Source organism: Bos grunniens, chromosome 28 (genome assembly GCF_055505025.1).
Source record: "Bos grunniens cultivar Pamir isolate PY7600 chromosome 28, Bosgru_T2T1.0, whole genome shotgun sequence".
Taxonomy (NCBI): Eukaryota; Metazoa; Chordata; class Mammalia; order Artiodactyla; family Bovidae; genus Bos; species Bos grunniens.
The window spans coordinates 10,575,850-10,598,874 of record NC_141192.1 but is presented as its reverse complement, the minus strand read 5'-3'; the positions used below and the strand labels follow the sequence as shown (position 1 = coordinate 10,598,874).

Genomic DNA, 23,025 nt, shown 5'->3' with positions numbered 1-23,025 from the left:
GGCGTGCTGCAGTCTATGGGGTCTCAAAGAGTTGGAAATGACTGATCAGCTGAACCGAACTGATACACATATGTGAACGGAATATTATTCAGCCTGAGAAAGAAGTATATCCTGCCATTTGCAATAACACGGATGGATCTTGAGGACATTAGGCTACCTGAAATAAGTCAGACCAAGAAAGAAAAATACTCTACAATATCACTTATACATGGAATCTAGAAAAGAACAAACTCAAAAAACAGAGTAAATGGTTACTAGGGGATGACAGGGAGAAGAGTTAGAATATTTTTTTTAGTGTACAAACTTGCAACAAGTAGTAAATATGTCCTGCTGCTGCTGCTGCTGCTGCTAAGTCACTTCAGTCGTGTCCGACTCTGTGCGACCCCATAGACAGCAGCCCACCAGGCTCCCTCGTCCCTGGGATTCTCCAGGCAAGAACACTGGAGTGCGTTGCCATTTCCTTCTCCAGTGCATGAAAGTGAAAAATAAAGTGAAGTCGATCAGTCGTGTCCTACTCCTAGCAACCCCATGGACTGCAGCCCACCAGGCCCCTCTGTCCATGGGATTTTCCAGGCAAGACTACTGGAGTGGGGTGCCATTGCCTTCTCCAAATATGTCCTAGAGATCAAATATCTAGTGAATATAGACAATATCCTATTGTAATGAAACTGGGAGACTGGAACCTAATATTCCATCCACTAAAAAGAAATTATAACTGTTTTATGATAGAGGTGCTTATTATCACTACAATGGCAATCATACTACAATACATAAATACATAAAATTAATATGTTGTACATCTGAAATAGACACAGTGCTGTATGTCAAATATATTTCAGTTTGAAAAAAAGAGAAATTTTTGCATTCCAGAAACTAGAATTCAAGTATGCTTGAATTTCTCTTTCATTATCTCTCAGGATCAAGGTAAAGAGATAATCTGGGCTAGCAATTTTGAACCAATATTTTATATCATGTATTTTTCTAAACAATTTTTACAAGTTATATCATACAATGTAAAGGATTAAATAAAAATAAATTTGTCTATATCTTCTACCAATGGAGGAAAGTTTGGTTTGGTGCATTCACTGATGGGGAAGGGACCTGTACTACATATTCATCTCATAGTAGAAAATGAAGTCACATGAGGACATTGTAGAGAATGTAAGCAACAGGGTCAGTTTGATTATGGGATGTTGTCCTTGATGACTATAATCAACATTAGAAAATAATAAGCAGTATATAATATGTGGACTCTGGATAAAATAATACCCATATTGCCAGTTTCAGACCAGGATTCCTTTTGTGCACCACTGTTTCAGATGGCTTTGACACAGGACAGCTTACAGACTGGTAGAATAATTTTGAATGGAATCGTTCATATAAAAAAGGGGAAAAATGTATTTAGTGATCAAAGAGACAGCTAGAAAGAAAATAGTTAATCTAGACGAAGCCATTGGAGAAGGAAATGGCAACCCACTCCAGTACTCTTGCCTGGAAAATCCCATGGACGGAGAAGCCTGGTAGGCTACAGTCCCTGGGGCCGCAAAGATTCAGACATGACTGAGCAACTTCACTTTCACTTTTCACTTTCATGCATTGGAGAAGGAAATGGCAACCCACTCCAGTATCCTTGCCTGGAGAATCCCATGGACGGAGGAGCGTGGTAGGCTGCCATCTATGGGGTCGCACAGAGTCAGACACGACTGAAGCAACTTCGCAGCAGCAGCAGCAGCAGCAGAGGAAGCCATATTCAGACTACCAACAAATAAAGTAAGCAACTTATTACAGATCAGGATTTTATAAATGTTATAGTACCCAATAAACTATGGGGGAGCTTCCCTGGTGGTCCAGTGGTTAAGACTTCCTGCTTGCAATGCAGGAAATATGGGTTCCATTGTTGGTCAGGATCTAGGATCCCCCGTACCTTGCTCCATGGCCAAAAACAAAAGAAAGAAACAAATAAGCTATGGGTTACAGGGACTTCAAACAGAGTACTGGGGAGAAGACTTGTTTTTCTTTTTTTGGCTGTACCATGTGGCTTATGGGATCCAGTTCCCTGACCAGGAATTGAATCCAGGCCACAGCTGTGAAACCCAGGAATCCTAACCACTGGGCCACCAGTTGTTGGGGGTTCTTTGTACCTTAGTACCAAACCCACCCCCCTCCCCCATCTTTCTTGAACTCTCAAGAAGACATGTTTCTCTTGCTTCCCTTTGGGGTGTTTGAGACAACATTTACTCAAATCCTAGTAGTTAACATTCATCCCTTGGGAGTACATGTGGCCTTGAGTGGCTGAGTGTTACAGGCTCATTTGAATGGATGGTCAAGAAGGAATGTGCATAAATAATGAGGGTCAGGCTGGTTGGGCATGTGGTTTATTCCTTTATTCCTTATCTCCAAGGTACAAGAACAGATCATTTCTCTGGTAAGTTCTGAAGTAAGTGATTATGAAACAGGTACATTGGTTACCAGGATCTTGGGTTTGAGAGCCCTACGAGCCCATACAAACCCTGCCCCAAATCCAGCCTCCCCTACCCCTTGGGATAACCTAATCATCTCAGTTTGTTGCGCTCATCCTTGGTTGGGGCTGAGACACAATTATCCCTGGTTGAGAACTGTTGTTCTCCGAAAGGTAGGAAGATAGTGGTTTGGGGTATATCTGAGTCTCTGAAAAAGTCATTTGTATCCAAAAACCTATGATCCTGCTTCAACTGGTTTGCAAGACCTGTGTTCTTCTGTTCTGCATGGAAGGAATGGAAATTCAACCTCAGCAGAAAAGCGTCTCTCCCAATACAGCCTGAAGAAAGAGTGGCGATTCTAACTCAGGTGTGTTTCTTCAGGACATCGTGACTGCTTATTTCTGAACATCTGTACATAAGAGATGAGCTTATAGTCATATCAAGTGGGCACGTGCCCACTGAAGGCATGAATTCACTGAAGGCATGAATTTCAATCCATGCCTAAACCAGGAGAGCCATGTGAGCCAGAGAAGGTGATTTTTCATTTGGATCCCAGCTCTTAGCAGGGAGGGAAAGTTTTAAGGAATGCCTGTATACATGAGGACTTGAGTACTCTGGGTAGTGAAATGAAGACAGATCACTATTTCCCCTAAGAATCGAAAAATGGGAAATGCTAAGATGTCAACTTTAAGGAAACGGAAGGACGAGGTAAGCAATACTATATGAGGAGCCCTCCATTCTAGCCAACCAATGGAGAAGCCACTCCTAGCCTGGTGTGGACAGTTGCTCTGAATTTGCACCTGGTTTGCAAGGACGAGATGAAAGGTATAAATTGAACCCCCAGGATTTGGCCTCAGAGACATTGCCCTCTGCCTGACAGGTCAAGGGGAAAACAGTGGAATCTTACTTCTTCTGATGTCCATGTCTCCTTTTTCCTGCCCTTGTTACAGTTTTAGAATCAAAGAGCTCAGCACCCAGAACAGAGCAGAAGGGGGTCTGTGAATGCTCTGGCAGAAGGCCTCTATGCCAGACCTCCCCTGACAGTTCCCAGAGACCAAAACCAAAGCAACCTGCCCACTGCTGTCGGGATGGATCTCACAGGCCTTTGTGCCTTGCAGATGCCCTGCCTTAAGACTTAAGTAAGAGGGAGAGACAGCAACAAAGACATCAATAGTTATTGGACAGGGCATCTTACATTTTAGAAACAGAAACTCCTAGAGTGACATGCCACCATTTATAGCAGATAGGAAATGGCAGCAATTTTTGACACTGGGGAAAAGTGTCAAAGTGTCTCCCTGTGATCCATTGGGGGAATTGATGTCAGCTGGGCTTATCTGTTACCAGGGAAACCTGCAGCTAGGGCAGCAGCCAGCAGGTAGGCAGGTACTAATTAAGCCCTATATTTAAGAGGACTAGATAGACCTGTGAGTGGAGCAGGGACTGGTCGAGCAGGGAGGTGTAGAAAAAGCAAGAGAACAGCCATCTTGAATGGGTTGACCATACACTCCATCCCTATACAACCTTCATACCCCTTGATATCTTGGTTAACCCCTCTTCCACAACTTTCCTGGCTCAGGTACATAGAGGTGTACCACAAACAGATACCAGAAATGCAACACAGACAACCACAACTAGTGAATACTGAGTCCAAAAGGTAGCAACCTTGGAGACAGGCATTTATCAGGTCAATTTTTCATGGAATTCCTGAGGACAACAATAGCATATCGCTGTAGACCCAGCCATCATGTTCATTTTGGACTGAGGTCATCATTGTTGCTGTGTCTGCAAACAGATCCTTCCACTCAGACCAGACATGAAATATAAGATATCTAACAGACTCATTGCAGGGAAGATCCTGACCATTAAGCAAAAGATAAGCAGTAACAGCACTGTGACATATTAACACCCTTGACTACGATTTTTGTCCTGGGCTGCAGTACCATTATGCTGTCCAACCTCTGTCCTCTTCAGCCAGTGTCAAACACTGGAGGGGGTGTAACAGAACACCAGATTAATGGTGTCTTTCTCTAGTAGGGGACCTAGATTAATTTCTTAGTCTTCTTACCTGGGTCCAGATGAAATCTGTAAGTTCCTTTCTTACATCCTTTCTTACATCTTAATCCCCACAGGGCTGCAAACCCCAAACACCTGGGACTTCCCTGCCAGTTTTAGTCCCAGGGCCACTTACAATATGTTCCCCTGGGGACAGATCCTGTGGCAAAGGCAAAAGTGAGTTATTCTCCTGATCATTAGCTGGCAATGATACTTGGGTGGTCAACAGTTGAACTCCAATGATGTTGACTAGTTTGCCTCCGGGTTAACACGATGCAGGTACGCCCTGTGCTGACTGCTCTTGGAATATTTAATGACAATCTCTGTGACTTAAGCTAGCCTCTTGGTTCACAGGTTGAGACAGTGGGTTTCCTGTATCAGTTGTTTCTTACTCAGTCCACTGGTCCTTCTGTTAGCCCGGCAGCAGTAGGGCTGTAGGACAGGTGGAAAAGTCTGGGTATGGCATTTTTATCAGCCCATTCCTGAACTTCATGGCCACTAAAGCGGTGTTTTTTTGCATTGCTCAGCAACTTGAGTAGGCCCACTGTAGCAGCTTCCACCTGTTTGTTGTAAAGCATGTAGGCTGCATAGAGCTGTGTTCCTTGACACTATATCCCTGCTCTGCCCCCTCCCACACCTGGGACCAGAAGCCCAGAGGGTACTCTTTTTATTTCGCCATTGCCACAGGTCCCAACCAAACCCTTCATGGTAACCGACCATGGCCAATTCACAAGCTGTCCCAGTTAGTATCTCTAAAGCTTGTAATTGTTCAGGGTGTTTAGGGGTGGTGGGTCAGGGGTACATTTGTATTTTGTAGAAAACAATAAAACCAGAAAGGCTCTTATGTTTTGCCAGTATCACAAGCTCTCCCCAGGCAGTCAGGTGAAGCACAAGCCCAGGCTGCTACTTTTTTTTTTTTAATTGTTTAATCAATTTTCATTCTTTTTTTTTTAATTTTATTTTATTTTTAAACTTACAATATTGTATTAGTTTTGCCAAATATAGAAATGAATCCACCACAGGTATACCCGCGTGAGGGTTCAGGCTGCTACTTTTAAACTGGAAAGAAACTAAAGTTAAAAGGATGTCATCAGTTTAATGGAAGAGAAAGATATCTCTCACAGGAACCCACATGCTAGGGAAATGAACCCCAGGATTATCCCCACAACTTTCCCTTCCCTGTCCTCATTCTCCAACATCTCGGCACTCACCGGATTATCTGCAGCCTTCTGGCTGACTCACTAATTGTTGGACTGCACCCTGCAGCTGTGCACGCATGTTGACGCCCAGCCTTGAGACCGAAGCAAGAGTTGGGAGACAGGGACAAAGATGTCCATGGCTTATTAGATAAGGAATCTTAATGTCCAAAAAGAAGGGTCTTAGCGCAACCATGTTCAGCGAGAACAGGAAGGGCATGGATGCAATTTTCACTGCTTGAGGGAGGAACCCACCACTCTAACAGAGAGTTGACGTCAGTTTGTTCATCAGTTACCAGGGAAACCAGTGTCTGGGGCAGCAAGTATGTAGGCAGTTACCATTAAACCGTGTAATTAAGAGAATTGGATAGTCATGTGAGTGAAAGAGGGTTGGGCAGGGGATGAACAGAGAGCATAGAAAGCCATCTTGAGGCAAGTGGAGAGTTGTCCTAGATCTACAGCAGAAAGCAAAAGAGTGACCCCTGCCAGATGGCAGCTCCCCCAGATGCTGTCTCCCACAGGCTGTTGCCTCAGCAGCCCTTCACCTGCCCCACTTCTGCTCAGATTGGCCAAGCAGCTCCCAGCTCTTTCCTAGTGTCTGAGCAGTAATGTTGAGATGAAGGTGGAAGAGAAGTGGGCACAGCAGGTGCTGTTTCTTGGACTCTGCGGAGGCAGGCTGCTTTCACAAGAGCTCTAGGTCATTGTGCAGCTGGCTGGGCTTCTCTGGACCTTGGATTTCTGGACATCCATGAAACACAGACACTGATGCTGCCTCTTTACTCACAGGGCTGCAGCGAGGAACCATGAGATCTTGGGCTGAGGGTGCTCTTTGAACTCTAAGGTGTGTGTAGTCCTATGAATTGCAGTGGCAGGTGTCCAGAACCCAGGTGAGGGTGCAATTGAGTGAGTCAATAAGGAAGGAAATTACCCTACTTCTTGAAGAGCGTTTTCAGGAAACTGGGGCTGAGAGTCAGGTTACAGGACAGGTATAAGGAGCCAGTTCTCGCCCAGGAACTCTAATTTGCCTGGACGTGCTGGAGCCCTACAGGAAGCCACTGTGAGTGTCTCTGTCCTTGCCTCTTGTTTTCCAATGTCTGGTGAATATCTCCCTACCTATGTGGGTAGTTGAAGAAGGCAGGGTGTGTGTAGACCTTCCACTCTATGAGGTTCAGTGTTGGAGATGGAAGAAAATGGGGTAATAAGGGGTGCTCTTCACTCTGCTCCCTTTGTTTGGCAGGAGATGTGTTTGCAGGACAGGGAGAGGGGGAGATGTGACATCCAACCAGCTCTCTGATGCCATTGTCTGGAAGTCCCTTTGGAAAGTGCATGTCATCTTCCTCTTGGAAGGAAGCACTTCTCTGGCCAGGAAACCCCTTCCTTCCCACTACATCAGCCTGCGTGGCAACCCTTGGTCCTTTGCACAGGTCCCTTGGGATTTCTTCCAGGTCCCTGCACCTCCCATGATTCTTTTCCATGCTCAAAACTTTACAGTTTATTTCTGAGAGAGGAAAGAAGCCCAACACCAGAAGTGACCCATGTCCTGCACCCACCCTGATATCACTTAGCTCCTGAGTCACTTTCTGATGGTGACTGGAAGCTCTGTTGGACATTGGCTTTCCTCCTCTGAAGCTAGCCTCCCCCTGATGGCACCCATCTGACAGGTCCCCTCTTCCATGAGGCTCCTATCCCAAGTCCTCTCAGGAGGTCTGGGCAGGACTCTAAGTGTGCCAGGAACTTTCCTGGTGGAGCCCAGGAATGACAAATCCTGGAAAAAAAGCAGTCATGCACCTTTCTGTGCTCAGGACAGATCTTACCAAGCATTATCCCTCTGGCTTTCTTTTCAGATAGCACTGCAGACTCCAGTACTTGTCTCTCCAGAGCAGCAAGTGAGAAGAAACAAGCCAGCATTGTAAGAGGTAAAGCAACCAACTTACTGATATCAAAAGGGATAAAGAGGCCCAGAGAGGGAAGGGTCCCACTCGAGGGCCCTCAGTGGGTCCCTCCTGGTGTGACAATGGCCTCAGTGAGGAATTCTACATCCTGGCCAAAGTGCCCCTGGCAGGGATAACAAGCCCAAAAGGGATGACACAGACCATCTGAGAGTAGGTTCATGCTGCTGGCAGACCAGGTCAGAGACCCAGCTGTCCACACATGTCCTCCCTGGCCAGACCTTATCCTAACTTTCCCGAAACTGCTTTTGGAGCCCTGCTACTCTTGGCCCCAGAGGATGAGAGAGGAGATGGGGGAAGGGCTTCTCCTGACCTCCAGGAGCTGGGCCAGCCCTAAGCCTCGTCCTTGGACCAAGAGCACCGCCTCTCTCTTTTCCTCTGCCTAGGACATGCTTCTCCTCCCTCTCTCCGTGCTGCTCCTGCTCACACAGCCCTGGAGATCCCTGGGAGCAGAAATGAAGATCTATTCCCAGAAAACAATGGCCAACGCCTGTACCCTGGTCATGTGTAGCCCCCCGGAGGGTGGTTTGCCTGGTCGTGATGGACGAGATGGGAGAGAAGGCCCCCGGGGGGAGAAGGGAGATCCAGGTAGAACTGGGTCCATGGACTTGTCCTGGTGGGAAGGGGTGGGCACTGGAATTGTAACTAACCCAGAAACTCTGAATCTTCTGCTGTGGAAACCTTAAAGATGGCCTTTCCAAGTAGGTGGGTTTCCCCCAGTACTTCAGTCCACCTGAGACATGGCTTTACTGATTGGCAAAGACTGGCTTGCCAAAGCCCCCAGCTCTATAACCAGCTGTCCTGATTCTTCCCCTAGGATCTTCTGACTCTAACCACCCACAAGAATGTACAAACATGAGTGAATGACTGATATTTCGAGGCCCCTACTCCAGAACTCTTGGGTTTCCCAGGTGGCGCTAGTGGTAAAGAACCTGCCTGCCAATGCAAGAGACGTAAGAGATGCAGGTTCGATCCCTGGGTCAGGAAGATCCCGTGGAGGAGGGCATAGCAACCCACTCCTGTATTCTCACTTGGAGAATCCCAAGGACAGAAGAGTCTGGAAGGCTATGGTCTGTTGGTTTGCACATGACTGAAGCAACTTAGTACACACATGCAGGAGACACAAGAGATGTGGGTTTGATTCCAGGGTTGGGATGATCCCTTGGATAGAAAATGGCAACTCACTACATTATTCTTGCCTGGAAAATCTCATGGACAGATAAATCTGTTGGGTTACAATCCACAGAGTCACAAAGAGTCAGATGCGACTGAGTACACACACTCCAAAACTTAACTGTTGCTCATTTGTATTAAATGTTGCCTCTGCAGAATGTCAAATATTTTTTAACTGATGACAGTATTGTAAGTTTCAGTTTAATCATCTGTAGATGAGCATAATATCAACCACACAGTGACAAAGAATTGAGCCAAGGCTTTATTTCTTTGTTTGGTCTTCAAGATAAAGTTTTATCCTTCTGCTGTACCAAAAAGCTGAATTCTCCTGCGGTTTCCAAATGTACTGATTATTAAGAGAATTTTCTGGAAACACTGCCCCACAGGAGAAGATCTGGTTTTTACTGGCAAGAAGTGAGAATTTGATGAACCAGTGACAAGGAGGGGATCACCATGGCCCTGGGCCAGGGATGTGGAGGGATTAACTGAGGTCTTTCATCTTTCTGGAGTTTGTGCTTTGACTGGAGAGGAAAGAAATGAACAACATTAAAGCTGAAAAGAATACATAACATCCCCAGGATTTGTAGGGTAAGAGACAAGTATCTTATCTATCTGTCTTTAAGAGAGAAAGTAGCTCCCAATATGAATGGGCTGGGGCTTGAAAATGCTGCCTAGAAGTAATCTCAGAGGAGGGGTGGTATTCAAAATGCCAGCTCTCTCTAGCTCCCTGAGGGGCCCTGAATTGAAAAGTATCCCTTCCTCTACCTCCCTGCTCTCATGGCCGCCATGGTTTGTGCAAAGGATGGGCAACCTCTAATGCTCCCTTCTAAGGAGTGACTTGTTTCCAAGGTACCTGCTGCCCTCCCCAGCCAGGGGGGAGCCCAGGAGAGGCTCAGCCAGGGACCAGGTGTCTCTGCCTGAGCACAGGGTGTCTGGGATGTGGGGCCCATCCTCGGGGCTCCCATTGATTACCTAGCGAGAATTGGAGCTAAGAGCAGGACACAATGTCCAGCACAGAGGCTCTCACCACCCATCAAATACCCCAGTCTCCCTCCACCTGCACATTCTTGGCCCGGGCAAGACTGGCCCTTCTTACCCTGGGGGAGTGGTTTCCAGATCTGAAATGTCACCTCTCCTCTCCAGGGCTCTGAATCCTCTTCAGCCTTGAAGTCCTGTTTCCTATGAGTACATGTGTGTCCATGGGTTGGGGGTACTGGGATGGGATGAGGGACATCTCATAAGCTGTTTTCTTCACTCATTACCTGTGCCTCATGGTTTAAACTTCAGTGGCAAATTCCTTGCAGACCAGGACCTGGTGCTGACATTTACTTCCTGCTCAGTGCTAGGCAGAAAGCCATGTTCCACAGAGAGATTCTCAGTGAACAGAGAAATGAAATAATGAGGAAATGAACAAATAAGTGAATGAACAAGTTAGTAGTAACTGACAGATTTCTTTTGTTGTCTTTTTGCACATGAATGCTTACTCACAACAGTCAAAAGATGGAAACAACCCAAGTGTCTATCAACATTTATTCACAGTGAATGAATAAAGAAAATGTATTGTATTCATTCTATAGAACATTACTGAGCCATAGACTGGAACGAAGTACTGAGATGTGCTACAAATTGGATGAGCCTCGAGAATGTTACTCCTAGTTTAAAAAGGCAGAGACGAAGGGTCATATGTTGTATGTATTTATATAAAATATCCAGAATAGGTAACAGAGACAGGCAGCTGCATAGAGGTAGCCAGGGCTTAGGAGGAGGTAGGGAGGGAGTATGGGTATGAGGTTTTCTTTGGGATTAATGAAATAGTTTTAAACTAAAGAGAAGTGGTAGTTGTACAATTATGTCAATGTTCTAAATGCCACTGAATCACATACTTTAAATGACTAATTATAGGAAATTCCTGGAAGTCCAGGGGTTAGGACTCGGTGTTCTCACTGCCAGGCCTCAGGTTCAATCCCTGATCAGGGACCTGAGATCCTGCAATCTACACATCACTGTTAAAAAAAAAAAAAAAAGTTTATTTTTATATTATGTGAATTTCATCTCAATGAAAAAAGAATAACCAAGCTCACAGAATTGAGTGTATAATTCTTGAATCAATAGTTATTTCTCCCTTTAGTCTTTGAAGGTAAATCTCTCATAATTTCAGACTTAGGCAGCCCTCTTAAGGTAATGTGATTTTTAAATATTTGATCATTTTTACAAAACAATTAACATGTGATCACTAATCACAAAAAGAAGCAAATTAAAATTACCTGAATTGTGCCCCTTAGATAAAATAACTGTTAACACTTGCATATGCTCTTCTTGTGGTTTTTTCAATGTGTGTTACATGTGCACATGCCTGTCACATGCGTGGACATGTTGAAAAAACTGATTCAAATTAAATAGAGTATTTATAGCCTACATTTATCACTTGATGATGCACATTAATTTTGACTATCTTCTTTAATTTTAAAAACATGTTGCATAGATTTTTCTCTTCTTTATATTAAAATAGAATTGATCTATAATAGATTCAGATGTATATCATAATTATTTCATATTTGCATATATTGTGAAATGATGTCACAATAAGTCATGCCAATGTCATCAGTACACATAGTTACAGTTTGTGTGTGATGATAACTTTTAAGATCTGCTTGCTCAGCAATGTTCAAGCATGCAACCCAGGATTACTAACTATAGTAACTTCACTGTACATTGTATTCCTAGGAATCAATTTTTTTTAAACTGGACATTTGTACGTTTTGAAGATTTCTATTCATTCTGCTCACTTTCCAACCCCACCTCTAGCAACCACAAATCTGTTCTCTGTATTGTGAGTATGTTGTTTCTATTTGTTTTCTTAGATTTCACATGTAAGTGAGATCGTATGGTACCGCCCTTCCCTGTGACTTATTCCACTAAGCATAGTACCTTCAAAGTTCACCAGTGTTGCTGAAAATAGCAAGATTTAATTCCCTTTTATGGCTGAATAATGTTCCATTGTATATGCACCCTGCATTTTCTACATCCGTTCATCCATCCACAGATACTTGGGCTCTAGGCTGCATCCATGTCTGGCCTACCATAAATGACGCTGCAATTAACTTGGGGGTCATATATCTTTTCAGGTTAGTGTTTTCATTTTCTTTAGTTAAATGCTCAGAAGGGGAATTGATGGATTCTACGGTGGCTCTAGTTTTAACTTTCTGAGAAACCTCCATGCTGTCTCCATAGTGGCTGCTCCATTTGCATCCCTACTGCACAAAGCTTTCCTTTTCTCTACTTCTCCAGCACTTCCTATTTGCTGTCTGATAATAGCCATTCTGAGAGGTGTGAGGTGACAGCTCATTGTGCTTTTGATGTCTATTTCTCTGGTGGTAAGTGTCAGGTGTCACTTCTGCCATAAACTTTGGTTCTGGGAAGGGGGGAGGGCAGGGAGTCCATGGTCCAGGGTAAAAGCTGACAGACTTAACTGCCATAAATACCGTGGCCTTGGGGCAGGGGCAGGTGCATTGTATGCAAAATCAGGCGAGTCTTGGTTTGGATCTGCCTCCAATTCTGCAAGCCTGTTCCTTCTCCTGTAAAAAGGGGATGCGGATATGCATTTCCTGCATCACCACTGGACCAGTCACCTGAAGGGGGAGTGTCTACACCCTACAGAACCCTGAAGGAATGCCAGGGCACTGACTCTAGAGGCAGCTGGCTCCTCCTTGGCTGGGTCAGCTTTATGTCCGTCTTTTCTGCCACAGGTTCACCAGGACCTGCAGGACGAGCAGGAATGCCTGGACTAGCTGGCCCTATTGGGCTGAAAGGAGACAATGGCTCTGCTGGAGAACCTGGACCAAAGGGAGACACTGGACCACCTGGTGAGCAGCTGGGCATGGAATGCAGGTGTCTGCAGATGGTGTGCTGCCGCTAGGCCATGGCAGTAGGCATGCACAGATTCTTCCCCAGGAAGAGGAAGAAGGTCATTCTCAAGGTGCACGGGGTTATTTCAGGGAACGCTGGAGCTCCTGGGGAGGGCGGAGAGTGAGAGAAACATCTTTTGGAGGAGGCTGCCTGTCTGACTTCTATTACAGCCCCATATTTTATGCACTCCACTTCCAAGGAGATTCAGTGTCACTGACTGGGCTGGTCCTTTTTCCCAGGGCCTCCAGGTATGCCTGGACCAGCTGGAAGAGAGGGCCCCTCAGGGAAGCAGGGGAGCATGGGACCTCCAGGCACACCAGGCCCCAAAGGAGAGACTGGGCCCAAAGGTAGGAGGGTGGTATGTGGTGGGTGAGGGAGGGAGAAGGGAGGGGTGACATTGGCAGCCCTTGTGGGGACCAGGGTATGTGCACAGTGCTTGGAAAAGCCTGGAACCTCCGCAACTGGTTGGCCTGGCCTGGGCCTCTCCCCCCATATTCTCACACCGAGTGAATTTCCTAGAGGAGACCAAGCAGTCAGGAGCAGTCTCCCAAGTCGCTCTCTCACCTGGAGCTGTGAGTGACAAGCTGCACTGCTGAGGAGATTGTACCTGCTGAGCGCACTCTCAGCCATGTTTCTCCAATGTGTTCCTTCTACAGGAGGAGTGGGTGCCCCAGGCATTCAGGGCTCCCCAGGCCCTGCAGGTCTCAAAGGAGAGAGAGGTGCCCCTGGTGAGCCCGGAGCCCCTGGACGTGCTGGGGCACAAGGTGAGCAATGGACTTGGGGCTGGGCTCATGTTCCCCTGTGCCCACCCCCACCACCCTCCAGATCAGAGCTGGCATTCCAGGATGAGAGCCAGTGTTGGGTTCTGGGAACTGTCTGTCTCCGGGTAGAGGGTGGTATGAGCAGCAGGGACTATCTGTATTCAGGGAAGGCTGGTTGTTAGGTTATGGGACAGTCAGTGTACAGAGAGGATGCAGGAGAGTTTTCAGGCACAGAGGGACATTTGTAAATGTGAAGGGTGTATGGCTGGGGGATAGGAAGTTCATGTGTGGAGGTTGGGGGGAGGGGTGTGAAAATGCTGAAATATATGTTCAGCACTCACCCATTTCTACTTCTCTGATCCCAGGGCCTGCTGGAGCCATAGGTCCACAGGGGCCTTCAGGTGCCAGGGGCCCCCCAGGACTGAAGGGAGACAGAGGTACTCCTGGAGAAAGAGGAGCAAAGGGGGAGAGTGGGCTTGCAGGTAAGGAAGCCTTGGAGGCCCCCGTTGGGTACAGGGCAGGGAGGAGGCCTTATTTAGCTCAGCTGTCCTCTCAGGTGGAAAAGGCAATGGCATCCCACTCCAGTACTCTTGCCTGGAAAATCCCATGGACGGAGGAGCCTAGTAGGCTGCAGTCCATGGGGTCTCGAAGAGTCGGATACGACTGAGCGACTTCACTTTCACTTTTCACTTTCATGCATTGGAGAAGGAAACAGCAACCCACTCCAGTGTTCTTGCCTGGAGAATTCCAGGGGTGGGGGAGCCTGGTGGGCTGCCGTCTCTGGGGTCACACAGAGTCGGACATGACTGAAGCGACTTAGCAGCAGCAGCTCCTCTCAGGTAACCCATTTAGTTACAGGTGGGGGTCAAAGCAGGAAAAGTTGACACGGTGTATGGCGAGGTGGACTCTGGTCTTAGCCTCTGTGACTCGCTGGAGGACAACCTGAGCAGATTTTCTATCTGATCTTTATGACAAGCAAACCTGCCTCTCCAATTCATCAGATAACCCTGATCAGCAAATAACTCAATGGATGGGAAATACTCAAGCTATGTGTATTCCTCTCCTACAACCATACCACCCCCTGCAATGCAAAAGGAAGTGCTATCGACAGAATCTGGAATTAAAATGACATCTGGTTCACTGTCAGTGAGGTGCAGGGACCTGCTCAGGAGATACTGGTCACAAGAGAACCACAGGAAATCTTGTGGGAAGCAGAGGCCAGCTAGGTTAGCAGAGGTGGGATTCCTAGGGTCTGTTCTACCTCCTTAACCCCACCCCCAACTTGCATCTCCACCTGGACACTCTTCCCTTGAGTCCTGGGCTCTGAGTGACCCCAGGTTGTTCTGGATCTGTCTTCACCTGGCCTCTCTCTCCTGCAGAGGTCAATGCTCTCAGGCAGCGGGTGGGAATCTTAGAGGGACAACTACAACGGCTCCAGAATGCCTTCTCTCAGTATAAGAAAGGTGAGTTCCTGGACCTGACCCTGAGCCAGGCCCCAAGTATGGACCTCAGACTTAGTCTGGGTTTGGCTTGCAGTTTGCTGGGCTTGGGTCTAAATTGGACTTGCTGGGACCATGATTGGGACTGGACCTAGATCTGGGGCAGGAGTGGGGCTAAGGAGAAGGCTGGGACAGAGCCGTGCTCCAGGAACTGCAAGTAGATACACGGAACAAGGAGGAGGAAGTGGTCAGTGTCACCAGTTCAGCAGACCTTATCCCAGCATACCCTGGGCAGGTCCCTATGACAGACAAGGGGATACCCAACCCTTGTCTTTCTTCCGTGGGGCCAGGTATGCAAGAAGCAGAGAAGCAGCCACACAGCCCAGGGCAGCAGAGAATCCATACCTGGTCATGGGGGTGGGGCTGGGATGCTTCATGTGGTGTTCAAGGCTGCTGGGGACCTGTCTTTAGTATGTGATCACCAAGTATCTCTCCCTAAACATGCCCCTAGGTCTGGCAGGAGCAGGCTGCCTCCAGCCTCTGGTCAGTTCGGGACTCCCCCACACCTCTTGTGGTGTTTAAAGCAGAGATTCTTCTCTAAGCCTGGATCCTAAGCAGGCAGAGGCCTCCTGGAGCACACTGAGTGCCCTGTGCCCTGGGACTCTCCACCAACTGCCCCTCCTCCTTTTCTGCTCTCCCTGAGGACAGCTTTGCATTCACATCATTCATCCAAACTCAGTGATTGATAAAAAATGTTCTGAAGGAGCAGAGCATAAAGGGGCCTGATATGGTGAGACATATTGTTGGCTTCTTAGAACTCTAGCCAACTAAGTACCAAAGTAGTTAAGGATGAGAGTTGCCAGCGTTTGGTATGTCTTCCTCCTTCCAGAAGCATCCTCCTCCTCCTTCCTCCTTCCACCTATGTGACATCATCTACATACATGAGCACCATGTACACATGACCTTTCCTATCCAGATGGACCTTAACTCTGCCCATGTATCTTCAGATAGACACATGGGCGTATTCACTGATACAAATACACACCCACCCAGATGCGTGGGGTGTAAGCCCAGTAGTGTCACATGGACTCACACTGACCTTGTTCAGGGCTGATCTGGGTGCCGTCCTGACCCCCCAGAGAATCTGTTCCCTGAGTACCTGTTGAAGCTACTCAGAGAAGGGCAGACAGTCAGGGTGCAGTCTGGGTTCCTAAAGAGTCCAGAGAGCCCTCAAAATTTCCATGTATGACCCTAGAAGTCAGAGTGATGGGGATGGGTTACAATAAGAAGAGATACTTACGTCACACAGAGGATACTTGCCGGGGACCAGCCCCGGCTGATCCAGGGTATTCGAAGGAGAGACGGCGTCGGCGAGGATCAGGATACGATAGCTTCAATTAGATAATAATTAGAGATATAAAGAGTAATAGAATAAGGATAGCTCAGTAGGAAAATTCAGTGGAGAAAAGAGGCTGAGTAGCTTGGTTTACGCGGGGGACCAATAAAACTTCAAGACAAGAAGTTTGCACCACTTACGTAGGCCGCAGGCGTCCTTCCGTTCTCCCGAAGGAGAGGAGACACTGAGGCCTCCCCGGTCGGATCTTAGAAGCCCAGGCATAATTAGTAAGCATGGTGGGTTCCGCGCTCCAGATGGAGACCCAGCCAGAGTGAGAGAGAGAGCGACATGGGGAGACCAGTATTTCGAGAAACTGATCCCAATTCTTTATTTTCCAGAGTCTGTTTTTATACACTGAGATGTTATACAAAAGTCACATGGGGACAGCAGTCCTGACTTTTATTAAAGTCAGGTGCTTCACACAAATGTATACAGAGGTCTTAGGGGTGTTACATCATCTTCTGGCCAGGGGGGCCTGCTGACAATTTACGACCCTCTCCTTGTGACAGCGGTCAGTCAATCAGGACACTTATTTCTCCAGGGCTGATTATTCTCAAAACAGACGCCACCCAAATAAAGTTACATTCCTACAGGGTGAGGGTGTAGTGGGTTTTAGTTAAGGAAAGAATTTACTTAGCCTAAGGTCTAACGTGATTAATATCAAAGGTTAATTCTATATATTCATTAATGTGTGTAAGGGCAGGGGATGTGGAGACTTAGCAACAAACATTGGCTCAACAAATGAAAAACCCTTCACCAATACAATTTCTAATCAGCCCATTATACTTATACTAATAGTTTTCTAACTTTTCTAAGGAACCTGTTTTTAGAAGGTTTAAAGCATCTCGTGCCTCTCACGGTTGGGAGGCTGTGAGCAATCACATGTGGCCGGACGAGCCTGTCAGGCAGGCTAGAGAACCTTCAGAGGAGTTTGTAGGTTAAAACACTCTTACCACGCCCAGGAATTATTATAAACTGGAGCTCTAAGTTAACTCCTTCTCCAAAAGAGGTGGTGGGGGACAGCCCCCCGTAAAGTCAGAGGTGTAGGTGAGCACAAAGTAGTAAAGTAGGCAGGCTCTGGTTATGGGGGTAGACGCTCGAGGATTTCCAGGGGGACTCCTGAGGCTCGATCCCGCCTTTGCGTATGTCGAGCCTCCTTCCTCATGACCTTTGTCACGGGCGGAGTACCTCACTCTGGCCCCCAACAGATACTCTTTTACAGTATACCCCTACTTTAGAAATAAGGAATGAGACCCTGAAAAGGAAAGTGACTTTCTTGTGTCCACCTGGACCATCATTGCCAAGGTCAGGATGAACACATGGTCTTCTGGATCCAAAACAGGGGTGTCTTTAGTGCTGAGCCCATCCTGCCCACTATTGCCACACACACTGCCCAGTGGTCCAGGGACGCTGAGTGACTTTCATCACACGCATGTCGAGGCCAATATTAGGCTGTTCTCAGATGCACCCCCATCCTTTCCTTGCCCTCACCCCTTCAGATAGCACAGAACTCCCTGTGGCAACCCCATGTACCCAATCACCATGGAGGGCTTAAAGTGAGTATGATGTTCTCCACACTTCCAGGAACTGCCCTGGGCTGCATGGTGTCATTTCCCTCCCAAAGTCATTCCAACCTACAGAGAACTGAAAACTTGATTCTGGCATGCAACATAGGGAGGAACAGAAAGTGCAAGCTTTAGTGTTACCTCCAGCAAAGTCTGATCCTTGTCTACATCGAACAGTTGGGCAACTTTGGGCCTCTTATGTAAGCACCTGATTTCCAGGGTCCTCACCTCTTGCATGATGGATTATCAGGAGCTAAGTGCCTTGCTTTTGTTCTATCTGGTGCCCTGGTACCCTCGTGGGAGCTGGGGACTCCAGTTGAAGCACAAGATCTAGGTGCTGCCGCATCCCCAACCTAACTCTCCTCTTCCCCTAGCGATGCTCTTCCCTAATGGCCGGAGTGTCGGGGAGAAGATCTTTAAGACGGCAGGCTCTGAAAAAACGTTTCAGGATGCCCAGCAGATCTGCACACAGGCTGGAGGACAGTTGCCCTCCCCACGTTCTGCAGCTGAAAACGAGGCCTTGACTCAGCTGGCCACAGCCCAGAACAAGGCTGCTTTCCTGAGCATGAGCGACACCAGGAAGGAGGGTACTTTCATCTACCCCACGGGGGAGCCCCTGGTCTATTCCAACTGGGCCCCCCAGGAGCCCAACAATGATGGTGGCTCAGAGAACTGTGTGGAGATCTTTCCCAACGGCAAGTGGAATGACAAGGTCTGCGGAGAGCAGCGCCTCGTGATCTGCGAGTTCTGAGCTCCTCCTACACACACACACATACGTAGTGTGTGTGTTGGGGCGGTGGGGGTCGGGGGGGGGGGATGGGCAGTGCCCAGAGCTGCATTTTTCCAGTGTTTCAATAAAATGGTGACCCTCTGCTGGCCAGGGCTTCTCCACAGAGCCACAGGATAAGGCCAGAGGCAGGGCTCCTATGGAATACATCCCTCAGAATAAAGTTTGAAACTGGCTTCACACAAGAAAGATTTGTTAGATGAAAAGACGGGCAGCCTCACTTCCCAGGAGCAAGGGTTAAAGGAAGTTCTCCAACTCTCCCCTGTTGCAAAATCCAATGTCTCTGCCTCATCCATCCATCTCTACCAACCATCGGTTACATTTGACCCTACTGGTCACTGTCTCCTCCTCCTTCCCTTTTCCTCTCCTGCCTGCGTTTTTCATATCTTCCTGGCTGCTCAGCATCGTTCTCTTTGCCTTGTCCCTCCTCCTCTCCTCCAAGTCCGCGGAGGAGGTTGGGAACCTCAATTCTGGCTCCCTTCTCTCCTCACACTTACTCCAGGCTTGGGCTCATTCTCTCCCATAGCTTAAATTCCTTCTAATGATGCCTCTCCAGGTACTGTTCTGTTCAAGACCTCTCCCCAAACCCTGGACTTCTCTAGCCAATGCAAGCTGTCGCCCTGGGGCTGGGAGTGTTACAGGAAGAAGGACCCCTTCCAGGGCCCAAAACTGGGCTCTCGTCTAACACTCGGAAAAGAGTTGTCCAAGGAGACGCATGCACTGACAAAGCAAGAGATTTTATTGGGAAAGGCCACCTGGGTGGAGAGCAGTAGGGGAACCCAGGAGAACTGCTCTGTCACATGGCTGGCAGTCTTGGGTTTTATGGTGATGGGATTAGTTTCTGGGTTGTCTTTAGCCAATCATTCTAAGTCAAGAGTCCTTCCTGGTGGTGCACACCTTGTTCAGCCAAGATGAATGCCAGAGAGAAGGATTCTGGGACGTGGTCGGACATGTGGTATCTCATTTTGACCTTTCCCGAACTCTTCCGGTTGGTGGAAGCTTATTAGTTCCATATTCCTTACCAGGATCTCCTGTCGTAAAACAACTCATGCAAATGGTTACTATGGTGCCTGACCAGGGTGGGCAGTTTCAATCAGTGTGCTTCCCCTAACAGGAGGTGTCTCAGTGGCTGCCTCTTGCTTCAAGCCCTGAGCCTAGGAAGCTGCACAGGTATAGTGGGATGACCTGGCAGGAAGGTACCAGCTTCTCTGGCCAGATTGAGTGGCCTTACACCCAGTAGGACCCTCACTCTTGAACACTGAGGATCTCTCTCTACCCTTGACAATGTGACTGCCATTGGCTCATGAGAGAATATACCATCTGCACAATCCTAATCCCTTTTGAAATCTCAGGCAAAGAGGGTGTATAGCCATATTCAGTTTCATCCCCAAACCTCTTCCTGCCTGGCAGTTCTGGGGATGTTCGTCTCCACTCTGCCTCAGAGATAATCTAGTCAAACCCTTCTCATTTTACAGACAAGAAACCAAGACACAAAGAGGAAGGGAACTTATACAGGTAGCACTGATGCTACTGCTCACTCTTGAGAAAGGCCATGTGACTCCAGAGCTTATACTTCCAGCCTGTAAATTTTTAGATCAAAAATTTTTATATTTAGTTTAAATTTTTATATTTAGTTGATTTTTTTGACATGGTGCTGTGAAGAAAGATTTAAATGACATCTGTGGTTAAGAAATTATAATGAGGCCTGAATGAACCACAGGCTCATGGGCGGGGGTGATGAATATCCTTCCCCAGACAGGGGACCAGGAGGACTGCCTTCTCTGGCCCTTTCTGAATGGGACCCCCAAGCCCCACTCCTCTTCCCAACATGCTTGCAGCCACACTGCATATGTGAACAGCACATCTGAAAACAAAGCCACACCTCTCAACAACATGCAGCTCAGGTTCCTACTAAGATCTTTCTCCTGTTACTGAAAATCTCCCCAATTCCTGGCAGTTTCTGAATATAAACATTTACACAATAATGAGCAAACAGCTCTCCAGCACAAAGGCGTGGAGCTTAGAACAGCCTGTTTTTATTGCAAATAAGAAAAACAACTGGATCTACTTAGGCCAAAGGGAAGTAATTTTTTTTTTTTTCCTGAGGAAAGAGAATTCTGAATTGATTTTAGAAGGACCAGGTGGCGGGGGGCAAGCAACCTTGTGCCACCTCCCTAGCTTCTGCCTCTCTCTGCCCATCCTCACCTCTTTCCCTTCTTTACATATCAAATCCTCTGCATCCAGGTCTCTTGTGTGTCACAGAAATCAGAAACTCTTGCTCTCTTGCTTGACATCAATTCAAAACTATGTGAAAATGCATCTTCCTGTCTCAGATGCCCACCTCTGATCCAACCAACTCACTCTGGAACCTCATAATCCAACATGGCCACTGGGATGCATGGGAGGTCTTGGTGGTCTGGGCGGATGCTCTGTGGGTGATCACTACTCATCCCAATATGTAAGCCATGCCTATTTCTTGGCAAGAGGAAACTATGTGATGCCATAGGAAGGAAAAAATCTGTGTTGCTGAAGTCCACAAATGCTGAGACCCCAAAGCCTAGGAAGAAGCTTAGATCAACCTGCACCAGGGGCCACGGGAGTCTGGTTTGCAGCTCTCCAGCACAGAGATTAAGTAAGGCGAGTCTTTGGGCTCTGCAGACACAGTCCAATTTAAGCAGAGGAAAGAGGCAAGGATTTCAGAAAATGCAGGATTTTAACCATTCTTCAACACAGAGGTCTCTCCCTCCTACACCATCAGTCATGAGCAAATGTGAACATGGATCTCCAATCACATCAGCCCCACCCCAACCACAGTAGCCATGACCCTAGTTTAGTAGCCTAGGTGCCAAGTGAAGCCAGAGCTGTAGGCCTCTTATTGTCGAGAAATGTTAAGACACTCACAATGCCAGCTGAAACCGTAGGCACCAGCTAGGATCCTTCCATTTCTGGTGGTGGGACAACCACATAGGCAAGCCTCTGTTTATAGTATGTTCACAAGTATATTCTATAGTTGTTCTCAAATATATTCTATATTCATTCTCAACCGTCCTGTCACCAGCCCAGCCCACACCTTATACTGAACAGCCTATGGGAACCCCCCCCCCCTTTTTTTTAACTTTTCTAGGATCCTAGCTTTGTTCTGAATTTTGCTGATATACAACCCTGGCATTTGAGTTGTTTACATTCAAAACATTCTTGATCACTCTTACCTTCCAGATGTCCTTAATTCAAGCTTAATGGCATGGTGGACTTTTTCAGGTTACCTGTGTTTTATATAGTACAGCAAAGAAACCAGGTACCTATCAGAAAAAGTAAAATATTAATTGATATGCCAAACATTTATTCAGGCATGTCATGCCTTCAAACATTTATTCAGGCATGTCATGCCTTCACATATACTAAAACCTGGAACTCCCTTAACATTAGAGATCAGATATAAAATTGTGTTTCAGCAATGGTGTTGGAGGTGCTCAAAGTGTAAACTGGAAATGAGTGGATGGATTATAAAATGTTTTCACCAGGAGAATAGAGGAGAGCCTTCTTCCTGTGGAGACACCAATATATTCAGAGACCTAGATACTCATTATTGTTCAGTTGAATTGCCTGGGACTATTAGGCCTCTGTATAACTAATGACTGATATCTTTTGGTAGATTTTACTGTTTTTCACTAATGTTTCAATAAGAGAGGCCTTATGGAGGCAGACATTGCCCTGTGACATGTGTTTCTCCTGGATAGAAGAAGATGAAGGCCAGTGAACATTGCTGAAATGCCCAATTTTCTGCTGCCCTGGTGAGCACAGAAATGTTGGTGATTATAAGGTTGGACATCCCAGGATTCTGGACACCTGAGCAAATGCATGGAAAACAAATGCCCTTGGGGATCACCTAGATCCACTTGGATTTTGAGTGTGGTTTTAGAGTTGTTACTACATCCTCTGTAGCCCATCCTTACTAGATACATTCTGAATATTCACATATTTGATCTCCATTTAGTTAAGCAGAGCAGTCTCTCAGACTGCCTGGCTGAAACAACTTGGAGACACAGAGGGACTCAAGGGGGCCCTGCCTGAGCGAAATGGTACTTTTCATATTTATTTAGTAAGGAGAAGGAATGAACAAAGTGAGTAAGTGGAAGAGTTGAGTGAATAAAATCCTTCATTCCTACTTGTAAGTCTATTTATAGCCCTGAAGAAGGTGATTTCAAGATGTTTCCAGGCTCTCTGATCTGAAGAAACAGCACTATTACATCACTGCCAGCTTTTCTGCACATTTATCAACTCCCTGAATACTTCAATTCAGGGGTAAGGGCCAAAAGGTCAGATGACAACCTCAGGCCAGGCA

The 23,025-nt window shown here is 46.9% G+C and overlaps 1 protein-coding gene across 4 annotated transcripts; it reads left to right on the top strand.

Annotated features, from left to right (window-relative positions):
• The first annotated feature begins 6,612 nt into the window (after positions 1-6,612).
• On the top strand, positions 6,613-18,872 carry LOC147342827 (pulmonary surfactant-associated protein D). 4 transcript variants are annotated; one of them, XM_086381758.1, is made up of 9 exons: positions 6,613-6,764; positions 7,552-7,623; positions 8,043-8,244; positions 12,576-12,692; positions 12,975-13,082; positions 13,392-13,499; positions 13,862-13,978; positions 14,876-14,959; positions 18,271-18,872. In XM_086381758.1, the coding sequence occupies exons 3-9, from the start codon at positions 8,046-8,048 to the stop codon at positions 18,645-18,647; spliced, it is 1,110 nt and encodes a 369-aa protein (XP_086237884.1). In that variant the 5' UTR covers positions 6,613-6,764; positions 7,552-7,623; positions 8,043-8,045; the 3' UTR covers positions 18,648-18,872. The 4 variants fall into 4 exon arrangements, with proteins under 4 accessions (XP_086237884.1, XP_086237887.1, XP_086237886.1 ...); XM_086381761.1 differs by lacking the exon at positions 8,043-8,244; XM_086381760.1 differs by lacking the exon at positions 14,876-14,959.
• The last annotated feature ends 4,153 nt before the right edge of the window (positions 18,873-23,025 follow it).

What these genes read in the sequence shown, in the direction of transcription:
- LOC147342827 (XM_086381758.1), top strand. Translation starts at nt 8,046, where the DNA reads ATGCTTCTCCTCCCTCTCTCCGTGCTGCTCCTGCTCACACAGCCCTGG. An exon ending in GGGGGAGAAGGGAGATCCAG is followed by an intron (nt 8,245 to 12,575) that starts GTAGAACTGGGT and finishes TTTCTGCCACAG; the next exon opens with GTTCACCAGGACCTGCAGGA. An exon ending in AGGAGAGACTGGGCCCAAAG is followed by an intron (nt 13,083 to 13,391) that starts GTAGGAGGGTGG and finishes TTCCTTCTACAG; the next exon opens with GAGGAGTGGGTGCCCCAGGC.